At 44.5% G+C, this 13,749-nt stretch overlaps 1 protein-coding gene and 1 pseudogene across 1 annotated transcript in view; both read right to left on the reverse strand.

Moving 5' to 3' along the window:
* Positions 1–5,368, reverse strand: part of SMS (spermine synthase) — a 40,445-nt gene extending 35,077 nt beyond the window's left edge. The window contains exon 1 of the mRNA XM_066622220.1: positions 5,228–5,368. Coding sequence (XP_066478317.1) covers positions 5,228–5,285 — 58 coding nt within the window. The 5' untranslated portion in view covers positions 5,286–5,368. The remainder of the gene's footprint in view (positions 1–5,227) is intronic.
* Positions 3,897–4,015, reverse strand: LOC136646679 (5S ribosomal RNA; annotated as a pseudogene).
* Positions 5,369–13,749: the final 8,381 nt, after the last annotated feature.

A 13,749-nucleotide genomic window follows, 5' to 3' on the forward strand; every position in this document is an offset into this window, starting at 1 on the left:
TACTCAGTTATTCCTAAGTAATGGTGCACTGAATTGTAGCCTGGGACTTTGTTTCAAATGGAAAGGAGGATGATGTCCTGGTGTTTCAAAAAACAGACCCCTGCCATATGCAAGCATCTGCAAAACAGAATCAGGCCAGGTTGCAGTAGCATTTGCAAAATGGAAATTGAGCCCTTTTCTCTTGAGGAGAATAAAAGGCTAACTTTGGCTGGAATTTCCCAGGGAGGTTACCATAGAAATTAACAGCCCTCTAATGATCTGCATTGCTTCTAATGATCAAGGGGTGACTGCCTGCCAACTTTTCAGAGTTGAAAAGCTCTGCCCTCTGATCTAAGTCCAGGTAATAATTTAAGCTTGATTACTTGGCTAAAATTTATGGCCCTGTAGGTGAGTATCTGTGGTAGTTTGAAGTGGTTACTTTAGACAGTGGATTGGCAGTGTGTGTTAAACACCACCCCTCTTCCTGTGTTTTTGGGATTGGATAAGGAAATCAGAAAGTGAAGGTGAGAATGGTGGGCTAGAGCATCTTCTGGAAGACACTGTAACCCAGCACTACCCAAATTTAACTCTGTTGTGATGCCCTCCATGCTACAAGACCCTCCATGCTCAGAACCCAGAAGTGGCAGTGACACATGACACGATGACATCATTATCAGTTACTTCCAGGTTGGAGACCACAGAACAACTTTGAAAATGACAATAAGATGCTCAGGCAGGCTGGCCCTGCAGCAAAACCCTACTACACAGAGCTCTGCCCACCAAGCCATTTACTGCTGTTTTCAGAGTTGTGTCGGGTGCCCGCTGTCAGGGGGCAAGCATCCTTTGACACCCATGAGAGTTCACCACCCTGCCCCTGGGAGCCATGCCTTACTGACTGGGGACCACTGCTGTAACCCATTACTCTCTTCTTCTCCACACTTACTCTTCTGCTCTGTTACTTCCTTTTTTTCAAATCTAACACATGCAAGAGGAGGAGCAGTTATTTGCATCTGCCAGTGTGCCACTGAGTAAGAACAGGGGCAGTTGCAGCATTTGGTGCCCAATCTCAGGCACAAGAAGATCAGGGTAATGAAAAGCTAAGACCTGACCCACTGGGTGGACTGTTTGCAAACCCCACTACCATAATCACCACTCTGTTCATACTTCTCTTAATAGACAACAAGGGAAAGGAAAGAAAGATAAGACTCCTCAAGGGCCAAACTGACTTGTTGACCTCTACTTTATACAGAAGCAATTCCATTCGTATCTGACTTGCCTCTATGCAACTGCTTGCAAATTGTCCTTTCTTTAACTTCATGCTGCCTTACATGCTGTAACCACCCACAGTGTCCAATATCTCCAGAAACCTTAAGCTGAATCGCTATGAATAAAGGGAGGGACAGTGCTGCAGGAGCTTAAAGTGTTGTCTTCTTTTTGTGGTTTGAAAAAAAGTTGGTAGTTATAATTTTCTTTCCCTATTATTTAGCAGTAATTCTTCCTAAAGATAGGTGTTTCCCATGTTATCATTTATAAAATCCAACTTGAAAGCCGTTCAATGCATTTAGAACAGGTAGAAATGTTTCAAATATTAAAATATTACAAAGTCCCAATGTGGAGAAAACTCTTTCATGTAAGAAACAGCATGAAAACTGCATGCAGCTTGCCCTGGGTGCCAATCACACGTACACAAGGAACCATGGCCAATTTCACTTTCCTAGTATGTAAACAAGCACTTGCACATTCTCATATGGAGAAAAATAACTTGCTGCACCTGAAAAGAACTGAGTGGGGGCAAAACCTGTCCTTCACTATCGATTTGGATGTCCCAGCTTCTGCCAACAGGAATCTCATGCGGATAATGAGCAATGTGTCTGGTCTTTATGCACATTCCCAAAATGTCCTTACCACCCACACACCTAGGGCAGGTTAGTCCTGCAGCAAAAGCCTGCCTTGTGGTGAAGAAGCCTGCCTTCTTATATTTCATATATTTCAATCTCAGCTGACACTAGCTGCTGATGGGTGTCAGTGAGAGTGAGCTTGTGAACACTTTGGGGGCAGAAAACCCTCTTCATACTTTCAATATGTAAAACCACTTTGAGAACTTTTGTTCAGAAAAGATAACCAAGTATTTTTTTTTTAATGGTAATAATGTGAAGCATTTTGTTTGTAAAAAGAGGTGTTCCACCATATCTGAGAGGGTTCCATTCCAGCCCCCTCATGGATACAGAAACCGCAGATAGGTAAATAGACCTATGTAAGCAGCGGCCCCCATGCTCATTACCTTTGTTTTTCTGTTGTAGCATCTTTAGCAGGAGTGTTTCATGCATAACATTCTTGCTAACTGAAGCACATGACGTGCAGGTAACTAGCCTGCACACTAGAGGGAGACCAACCAGGATGCTTCCTGTTAAGGTGTGGTTGGTCTCCCTCTAGTGTGCAGGCTGCTTGCCTGCACATCATGTTCTTCAACTGAGCAAGAATATTATGCAAGAAACACCTGTGCTACAAGTCCTACTACAGAAAACAAAGATACTGTGATGGGCATCGGAGAGGGTGCGGATTGTCGGTCAACTGAATCTGTAGATACTGGATCAGCAGATACAGGGGACACCTGTAAAATGTTGACTGTACTACTCAGAAGGTGGTTGGATGTAAAGTCTCTAGAACAGTTGTTAAATATTTCAACTGAACTCTACTGAAGATTTGCAATACAGGTTATAAACCAATTTACAGTACACACAGTTTGTACATTAAACAAATCAAAGCATGAGAATGATTCTGCATCCAGTATCACCTGTACTCTTGCACCCCCTCAAGAAAGGGGGGATGATAAACATTCCTGCTTTCTTTTTCTTGCAGCTTCACTTGGACTGTAATCCCATACACCAGTGTTTCTCAAACTGTAGATCAGGACCCACTAGGTGGGTCATGAGCCAATTTCAGGTGGGTCCCCATTCATTTCAATATTTTATTTTTAATATGTTGGACTTGATGCTACCATGGTATGTGACTGCATTTGGGGAAGTGTTACAGATCTGTTCTTTTAAAATGCTATTGTGTACATCAGGGGTGTCCAAAGTTTTTGGCAGGAGGGCCACATCATCTCTCTGACACTGTGTCGGGGGCTGGGGAAAAAAATAATTAATTTACATTTAAAATTTGAATACATTTATATAAGTATACATAAATGAATATATTAAATATGAACTTATATGAATGAATGAAGGTCTTGCAATATCTCAAAGCCTATAAAAGGCCTTGTACAAAGCAAGGCTGGCTTTTCCTTTGCTGCTGCTTCTGCATCATAGATGTGAAACAGCGAGCAGTGAAGGAAGACCTCATCCCACAGAACACGCGCGAGGTCAAACAGTCGCCCTCACGCTGGGAGCAGTTGCGTTGGGCCAGTGCGGGCTCCAACAAATCTCTGGAGGGCCAGAGCTCATTGGAGACTGGGGTCTCCCTGAGGGCCACATTGAGAGGCCTCGAGGGCCGCATGTGGCCCCAGGGCCGGAGTTTGGGCACCCCTGGTGTACGTGATAGTAAATGGGACTTACTCCTGGGTAAGTGTGGGTAGGATTGCAGCCAAGGACTGCTAAAAATTTTCCTGCTTGATGATGTCACTTCGGGTCCTGACATCACCTCTGGTGGGTCCTGACAGATTTTTATTCTAAAGAGTGGGCCCTGGTGTGAAAAGTGTAAGAACCACTGCTACCTGGGAGAACCACACTTACCTGGGAGTAAGTCCCACTGAACTCTATGAGACTTACTTCTGATTAGACATGACTAGGCTTGCACTGTTAATGGTGTTACACGTGGATGATACCAGTTCACCTATGTAACAGCACATCCTGGTGGGTTCTTTTTTAATAAAGATCATTATTGGTTGGCAACCTTCAGTCTTGAAAGACTATGGTATAAGCCTATAGCACCTGGTATTCCTTGGTGGTCTCCCATCCAAGTACTAACCAGGCCTAACCCTGCTTAGCTTCCAAGATCAGACAAGATCAGGCATATGCAGGGTCAATTTGCTATCAGATCATTATTATTAAAGGGATTGTTGGGGAAGGAATATATGTTTTAACTCAATTTTCTTCCTGTTCCCACCCCCTACCCCATAGATTTTTCCATATCAACATATAATTTACTGGGAAAAATAAACTGAAATACTCCCCACTCTACTCCCTGAAATTTTTTTTAAAATAAAGTTGTCCATCTAAGAGATTGTCAGCCCAATCCTATCCACACTTTCCTGGGAGTAAGCTCCATTGATACTAATGGGACTTACTTCTGAGTAGACATGCATAGGATTTGGTTGTAAGGGCCCAATCCTATCCAACTTTCCAGCACTGGTGCAGCCACTATGCAGCCTTGAGGTATGGGAACAAATGTTCCCATACCTTGAGGAGGCCTCTGTAACTGCCTCCCCACTACAGGATGCAGTGCACACTCCATTTGTGCGGCTGCAGTGGCACTGGAAAATTGGATAAGATTGGGCCCCAAGGCTGCAATGCTATCCACATTTTCCTGAGAGTAAGCCCCATTGACTATAATGGAAATTACTTCTGAGCAGACACGCATAGGATTGGGCTCTAAGGGTCATGCATGTACAAGACCAGTCAGCCCTTCCTCCTCAAAGGAACCCATGCATATCTTTTGAAAGACGTAGTTGGAAAATCTATTTTACAAGCCTTTTAAATATCCTTCTAGGATACAAAGCAAGCAAGCAAGCACCACCACCCCCGGAAAGGGAAAGGAAGGCCTCCGCTGGTCTATTTTCTGGTGCTTGAGTGCAGATCAAATGAGAGCATGGAGGGCGCTCAATGCAATGAATGGAGGTTGCTCGATTACGGGGGGCGGGCAGGCACATGCTGGTGTGGGGGGGACAGCCAAGACATCTGTATGGCTAGAGGTAAGGGCTGGGGGGGCTGAGCTTCAGGGAATCTGCATATCTGAAGGGGAGGAGCCGCAAGCCTGAAGGTTTTACGGGGGGGGTGGAAAGCAGTGGAGAAATGGAAATATGGGGGGGGAGGTGCAGGAGTTGGCGGCAAACGGGGCTTGGGGAGCCCGAAGCGCTGGGGGGAAGCCTGCCCCGGTCTGCCCGCTGCAGAAGCACCGCGAGGGCCTGCAGCGAGCCCTGGCCGGCCGCGCGGGAGGCAGCGCTCGCCGGCTGCCCGCGCGGCAGAAGAGCCCCAGGACGGGGAGGAGGGCAGTGGCCGCGGGAGGCCCCCGCCCCAGTGGGCGCCCTCACCTGTGGCGCTGAGCAGGAGGTCCAGGGTGCCGTGTCGCGCTGCTGCTGCTGCTGCCATAGTGAGGTGGAGCCCTGTGCCATGCCTGGTGGAGGCGGCCGCGCTGTGCTGCGAGTGCCACTGGCGGACTGACTGAGCTCTGCTGCGCGTGTGTGGGGTGTGCGCGCGGACGCGAGCTGCAGGCTGGGGTTGCGGCCGAGCCTCCGCCAGAGCTGCCAGGGGGAGCCCGAGGGAGGGGCGCGCAGCCCGGCTGGGAGGGAGCGAAGGAGTCAACAGCCGGGTGGGGAGGGGAGGGGAGGGAAGGGAAGGCGGCTGCAGCAACAGCAGCAGCGGGCGGCCCGCACGAGGCCCAGGGGATGTGCTGCCCTTCTCGTCCCTGTTCCCCGGCACGTATTTCGCAAACAAAAAGAAGGGCCAGCCTTCTTTCCGCACCAGAGTTCCTGAGCCCACCTGAAACAAAAGACCTTCCTGAGGCCACTATCCTGGCCACGCTTTCCTGGGAGTAAGACCCACTGACTATGGTGGGGCTTGCTTCTGAGTAGACATGCATAGGAGTGGGTTCTGAGGCTGCGGTCCTATCCACACTTTCCTGGGAGTAAGCCCCGTTGACTAGAATGGGACTTGCTTCTGAGTAGACATGCATTGGATTGGGCTCTGAGGCTGCAATCCCAACCGCACTTGCCTGGGAGTAAGCCCCACTGACTATAGCGATGCTTTGTAGACTTGTGCAGGCAGCAGGCGGGGGTGCGTATGGACTAAGCAGGTCCAGGGTCAGGCTGCACATTTGAAGAGCACTGCGGGGAAGGGAGAGAAGGCAGGAGAGGAATCCCTCAGTCCCATTCACACACCACCTTAGCTGAGTCCCTGCCCAGGGGAGCCTCTGAGCCCCTCTTCCTGCTCTCCATGGAGCATCCCTGGTGGCTCGAGCAAGCAGGTGGACTTGCAGCCCCCAGACGGGAGACGAGCCTGCGGGCACAATCCTATGCATGTCATTGGGTTCAGTGGGGCTTACTCTCAGGAAAGTGTGGGCAGGACTGCAGCCTGAGCCAGCCGCAGCACCACACGCCTGAGGAGGAAGACGATGGGACCTGGATGGGCAACTGGACCACAGGCCCGCCCCCCTCCCTTGCCTGCTGCAAGCGCCTGGCAGCAGGAAGGGTGGGAGGAAGGACTGCCGGAGAAGAGGCTGCAGATAGGAGGCAGCAGGAACTGGGTGGCTGGAGCTTGGAAGAGGAGGGAGGCCAGAGTTAATGCACAACATGGAGGCACTGGGGGTTAATGGTAGTGGGCAAAAAGAAAGGGGGAGCCTGGCTGAGGGAAGCTGCACCTGCTGAAATTCCCTTATGTTTTCTTTCCTGGTTGTGATTGTTATGGGATTCTGTTCATAAGCCCTATAAGAGCTAAGAGACTTCAATTGCCGCTGCCCCCCATCCAATGAGAGTGTATAGCAAAGAATGCAATCCTATAACACTTTCCTGGGAGTAAACCCCACTGAACACAGTGGAACTTACTTCTGATTTGCCTTGAATAGGATTGCACTGCAAATCAGTAAGCTGCAGGTTTGTGAAGACAATCCTTCAAGCTGCAATCTTGTCCACACTTAACTGGAAGTAAGCGCAATTAACTACAGTGGGATTTACCTCTGAATAGATATGGATAGGATATCTATTAGATATGGGCTGTTAAAACTGCTTTTGTCCATAGAAATCTATCCACAGTTTGCAACACGCTTATTCTCTGATCTCTGGCTCTTGTTTGACACAGGGTGCAATCCTAACCCAGTTTCCAGCAATGCAGTTCCAAGGAAAGGGAACAAACATTCCCTGACTTTGAGGAGGCCTCCATGAGTGCCTCCTCAGGCACTCAACTGCAGGATGCAGCACTCATCCCATTGGCACAGCTATGCCAATGCTGGAACGTTGATTAGGATTTGGGTCACAGGATCATAGCTTTCTGGTGTTGGCACCTCATCTTTGTAGTTCCCTTCTTGGGGATATTCCTTAAGCCCCTTCTCTTTCTGATTTTAGGTTTGTAGTAAAAACCCTTCTCCATAATGCTTTTAATCACTGGCTTTAGGTGATACATTTTACTACTGGTTTTAATGTTTTATCTGGTTGTTGTCTTAAGAAGACTTGTCTTAAAGGACAGAGCATAAACACTTTAAAGGAATTGTTAACTGGAAAATAAGATCTCTCTTTTAACAAGAGAGTGATGGTGCAGCTGAATAAGCCATGTTTCATGATTAGCTTCCAGGCTAATGAACAGTTTCCAGGCTGTTGAATGAAATTAACATATTAAATATCTCGGGTTCTCTACCACTGCTCTTCAAGCTGTGTATTAAGAATAGAAATGGAGGAGGGCAGACAAATTTGAGTATCATGAAAGAGGAAAGTGTTAAAAAATGATCCACCCCAGGTTTCAATTACACTTTGTATACTGCTTTCAGTAGCCACTCCCTGGTGCTAAATGTTTGGGGGAGGGGATTTCCCACAGAGTACCCAAAGGATTCTAGGTGCAAGGATAGCCTGTGGGTCCTATGAACACCATTTCCATCCATTGTAGTTTCTCACCTGTTACCTGGAAAATTCTATGAGTTACCTGTACCCAAAAGACTTGGGATCCGATGACGAAATAAAAAAGTGCACATGTGATTCATACATAGCCTACCCTTACCCTAAATCCCCTTGCAGCAGTGCAGGCAGGTCTAGTTTCTAGTCTACACTCACCCTAGGGCCTTGTGGCAGATTTCCCTTGCCTGAGCAAGGTCTGATAAGATCGTGTTTGATCAAGAGTTCTGTATTTTTGGCTGCTGGAAGTCTCCTTGGGGTGAGGGGAAATTTATCCCCTTGCACCTGGGTAAGCTGCAGTGTAACGTTCATGCATGCTGTTGGGGCTTTGGAGTCACATTAGCACTATTGATCAAACCAGATCTTATCAGACCTTAACTTTGTTCTTAACTCAGGCAAGGCAAGTCTGCCACAAGGCTTTAGGGTAGTTGTAAACCGATGTGCAGTTTATTTAAAGGCCGCAAAGGGACACAGCCAAATTTATGGGTATTCCTAGGTGTATGTGAAATTCTATGCATCAAGCATTGTCCTTATTCGCTGTAGTGTTCATCCCTTTGAAGGGACATATCTGTCCCCATCATGAACGGAGAAGCTTGCACATTCACAAGCAGTTCTTGGAGTAGATCAAACTTTCCACAGACCTCTTATTTGAGGAGTTTTAGATTATGTTTGATGATGGAGCATGATGATGCATGCTATGTATATGCATGGCTCAGGTTTCTTCACAAAAATGTATGATTTTAAAAGGAGGATATATAGCATCACATACCAAAAACATCCACAAGTGTCTATTTTACTACCTACAGGGATCCAGAATGGTTAATCAGGGCATACTACTATTTACACACAAAGCTACATAGACAAGTGTGCAGTTAGCACTTGAATTCCATACAGTGTTCTATGCACACTATCCTGTATGGAGAAGATACCTGTGTAGGGAGTTTGACTTAGTTTAGCTGAAGTCTCTGGCATAAAGGTTTTCAGTAGTCAGCATTTCAGTAAATTCTACTGCACTGGAAAAAAATGAGCAGACATCCATTAACTTTAATGGTGCAGGACCAGGCCCCAAGGCAACTTGGTTTTACAAGCTTAAGGATATTAAAATAGGGCTAATAAGTATGTTTACAACCACCAAGTTTCTAAAACAAGAAAACTCACCTGTAAAACAGGTCATGAGGCATTGTTTTTTCATGTTTAAGACTCTTTAAAATATATATTTGACACTGCTAGTAGTAAGTAATACATGTTGGCATCCAAAAGACATGCAAATTAAAATATTCACGGTCACGTAGATCTTTTTAACCTACACAGAATTTCTGGTTAACTGAGAATATTCAAATGGTTTTACTAGACTATGTGCAAAGGGTGAAACCATGTTCTTGCTGGAGGTGGGTAACAGCTATTGGGAACCTTTGGGTTCACTCAGGGGTCCACAGCTAGATATCACATCCATTTGCAGATTGGGCGGGGGGGGGGGGAATAAACCATGGCCCAGGCAGTTGCTGAGCTGCTTGAGAAAATGTGCGTTGTCTGCTCAGGACTTCTTCACTCTTGGACTTGCATGGATTCTATTTCAGGACAAGTACTGCCCATGATGATATAACTAGGTCACAACAAAAGTCACCTTAGCTCTTTAGTCCTTCCTCTTTTTTAAAGGAAGCTGACCTTTTAAGGGCTGTACAAAGCTTCTCAGGAAAGAACTAGCAAAACTGTAGACTGACAAAATATGCCTTTACGTGTTGCCAAGCTGCAGTGTCTCCTTTGTGTTGCTTTTTGTCATAATTCTTAAGAGTTAAGAAAGCTACTGCTGAACAAAGAGCACTGCATAGAATTTATATAACAGTAATGTTTCATATTGAACATGAGTTAATTACATTCAACACAAACCCAGGCCAAGATCAAAGAACTGCACAACTAGTTCCATACATGCAAAAGTGCTTTGAACTGTTTTATTTAAAAGCAGCACCCTGTACTTTGGAACTCAAGGGGGAATATTTTTAAGTGAAAAATGAGAGAGGCATGCTTAAGTCCTTCCACACATCTATGCTGTGTTAGAAGTAGCACAGGAGAATTACTAGATGACAAAATTTCCTAAACATAGAACAACAGTTACAATTGTCAATGTATAGACTGAATTATGATTGTGGCAGTAATAAATGGTTTTATTCCAGATGGATCCAGACTGTAGTGTGCTTAGAGTTATATTACTTGGGGCCCAATCCTATCGAACTTTCCAGCACCAATGCAGCCACAGTCCAAAGGAAGCCTCTGTGACTGCCCCCTCACAGCAGGATGCAGCACACAGTCCATTAGCATAACTACATAGTCAGGGATGGAAAGTTGGATAGAACCCTAGATCCTTTTTCCTCAAGACGCTTCTGTCACAGTCTTCATGCTTGCAATGTGCTGTTTGCCAAAGCATGAACTCATTGAAGTGGACCATAGCTGATGAAACTGAAAGCAGTGCACATGCAAGCCACTTCTGCCATTTTCAGAATTACACAGTGCACATCGTACTTTCTTCACCTATCACATTATTTTGTTCGTTCTTCTGTTGTCATAAAAACCCACAAACTGAATACGTTATTTGGCAACATGCTTGCTTTTATGTTGGTTTCCTTCAGTTCTGACCAAGAAGAGGCATTCAAACTGTCAAAGTTCTAGCACTTAACAGCAAAAGTTACTGAGCAGCCAAAGCCTCTCATTGCAAAAGGTGGAAGGTACAAAGGACTCTGTGTCCTGAGTTGTTTAAGAGAAGCATTGGGAGACTATCCAGCAAATCAGAGGGGAGAAGCTTTCCATTTTCTCTCATGTGGGAAAAGCCTTCTCATATTATCTGACTCAGGGACTGAATACTCCCAATGTCACTATCAGATTTCCTAAGCAAATAACTACAAAAATAGGATTCTCAGCAGTTCTGAATATTTTAACCAAATTGCAAGCGTTTCAGGCGCCTTTCTCATCACATAGTAACAAAAAGGGGAGCCTTTCCCCACATATTCTTTGAGTGCAGGTTTATAATCTATTTATTGTAAATATGGAGTGCAGTACTGTGATTTTTTGCATGCAAGGGGCCGTTGCTGAGAGCAGCACTGTGTAGGTGTGGGAACATGAACAATCTATTGGCCTTCAAAGCCAAGGCACTCAAAGTGAAGGAGCGGGATTGAAAGATGTCAGCAAGGAGAGGCAGCTGAGGAAATATGGATTAACAAGAGGTGCTGTTACAAGCCCAACACAACAAAGTGGTTTTGAAACTGGCTGTGTACCAAAGAAACTACAAGATCAGTGTGCACTATTGGTATTTATACATGTTAATATTTCATGGAGGTTTCCAAGTTTCAACTAGCTTTACAGTGGAAATGCCCTCAGGTATCACTTATTGAGGGATAGCTGAACAAAACATTCAGATCAGGACCACTTTGCATCCTATTTCAATGACTTTTTCTTCAATCCTAGGCATGACTACTGAGAAATAAGCCTCACTGAGTCCAATAAGTGTGAGCCCAGATAAGTCTGTATATAAGATTGTAGCCTTAATCTTATATTTATCTTGTAATATATTAAACTACAAACATAGGACTTATAAAACTTGCATGGTAATAGAGCCAAATTGCTCTTCCAGCTGGCAGAGCCTTCCAGAGAAACTGACCCTAAAGACCTCTCCTGAGTACACCTTACCAATTTATACCTTTTCTCCTCTCACAGGTATCCACAATAACTCTTAAATTACAATTTTATTCTCTCAGTCTATCAGGGCTCCAGTCTTGCAGGGACTCAAGTTTTCACATTTCCACATTAATTTGTTCCAACCATAGCATTTCCCTTCCCAAACATACAGGACAATTTATTCTCCTTCAAGGCATTAATCTTTCACTGTAAACCTTAAGTCACTTAATTTCCCAAACACCTTCACCTTCCTAGAGAACATCCAAATTGTCCCACAACTCATCTCTGTCACAGATAGTACTGCCAAACCTTTGATTTTATACCCAAAGTTTTATTGGTGATAGGGCCTGGATTTACCAACTTGCAATACTTTGTGTTTTATACATTGGATGAGTGATCGCTGGTTATTCTGAAAAGAATATAAATGAAAATAGGTTGTTTTATATGAAAGTTTGGCTAATAATGCTTTATAGTAGTTATAATAACAAAATCAGATGTAAAAGAAATTTTCCTTGTTTTTTATACCTATTTTAATTCACAGGTGGCAGTGTAGGAAGCAGCATCACAGAAAGTGAATGGAGTCCTCTACATCCATGTTACTGATTCCCATACATGTTGTGGACAATTTCCTGCACCAGAGGTGCAGAAATGTTTGCAAACTGCAGGAAAACCACTTTCTGGCCTCTGCAGCAATTTAGGCATTAATTAGATCTAGCTTTTTATGCGTCAGTGGATATTGGGAACATTTTTGCCTGCATTTTAGCATCCAAGTGCAGCACCTACCTTATGAATGTGTGAAGAATCAAGGCAAGCTACACACAGGCACTGTGTAGCCAACAGATCTGGGTGTACAGAATACATTTAAAAAAAAATCTGCTGTGCAGAAATACCAAAGGAAACCTTTTATCCCTGTGGAGACAACAGTAGCATTCACAGGGGTCTCGGTGAACCTTTCACCCTGGAAAACTTATTAACAAAAGTGTGTCCTTTAAGTATAGTTAGGTAAAGGTGCTTTGGGCATACATCAATCAATGAGCCAGAAGTCTGACAAGTTTTTGCTTTCAGTGCAAACCTGTCTCTTAACAGACATAGGCTTTTACTTAATATTATTTCAGAACATTAAAGTGCATCAGCTGCATGTAAAACTCACAATGCTCATTAGAATGTTGAACAATTTTTTCAGCCCTGTACATAAGTGTACATTGCATCTGCAATAGGTTAAAGTATAATTTCCTGAAAGCACATCAAATCAATTTGAGGGTTCAAATTAAGAGCCAACAATTGTGCTCCATGACCCCAGGAAAGGTTTCAGGGCCTACCGAAAATGAACATGCCTTTTCTTTGCATCCTCTTTGCCAAATAGTTAAGACTGACACTGCAAGTTCATACATGAGGGGTGCTGTTGGCTTATGTTCTCATATGAAATCACCATTTTCTTTTTTTCCTGAAGTTCATTTCTGACTCATGCATTCTCACTCCCCCCTCCATGAGACAACCATTAAAATTTCAAGTTACTCTGGATAACAAGAACAAAACTTATCTGCCTGTGATTAGTTGTAAGCAGGACCTTGTGCTAGTTCAACTTAATGCTTTTCACCAAACAAATCAACCAAACTATCCTTTCCATCAGTACGTACAGCTGTCTAGTCCTATGCCTTTTGTTAGGTTTTCCACTCCTCTCTGTGATGAGAAACCCAGGGACTCTACTCTGCTTGGATAAGGAAGTGCACTGATGTGTGTCATTTACAAAATATACACAAACAGAGCACTTTGGAAACAGATGCCATGGGCTGCCAGTATATCCATTAGGCTCTCAAAGAGAACAGTTGCATCCCAAGGCACTTCAACTTAATGCCAACTCAGTTCTCTCCTTTTCTTCCCAAATTCAACACACAACTGCCTCTTGCTGTCTCTTTTCTACTCCTAAATTCTGATGGCTATTATCTTCTCATGGTTAGAGAAATATTCTATGATGTCATCGAGGATTATCCAAGTCTTTCTTTTAGGTCCCTGATCATCTATCAAAAACAGCATCCTCAAAACTACCAAATTGGTAACAATGGTGCCCCAGCAGCATAGGATTCTGGGCCAAACTTTTAAGAGAACCATACTATCCCCACTTAAACACAGCAAAACTGGATCAAGGCTAGCAGACTAATCACATAAACAGCAATTCACAAGGAAACCATAACTGCAGTTCCTCCTACAGGGGCAATAATATTCAGGGTCACAGCTCCTCAGCTGAGCTAGATCTCAGCAGAACTAAAGATCTGTCTTAACCTTTCACAGTC

The sequence above is a fragment of the Tiliqua scincoides genome, chromosome 3 (assembly GCF_035046505.1).
Source record: "Tiliqua scincoides isolate rTilSci1 chromosome 3, rTilSci1.hap2, whole genome shotgun sequence".
NCBI lineage: Eukaryota > Metazoa > Chordata > Lepidosauria > Squamata > Scincidae > Tiliqua > Tiliqua scincoides.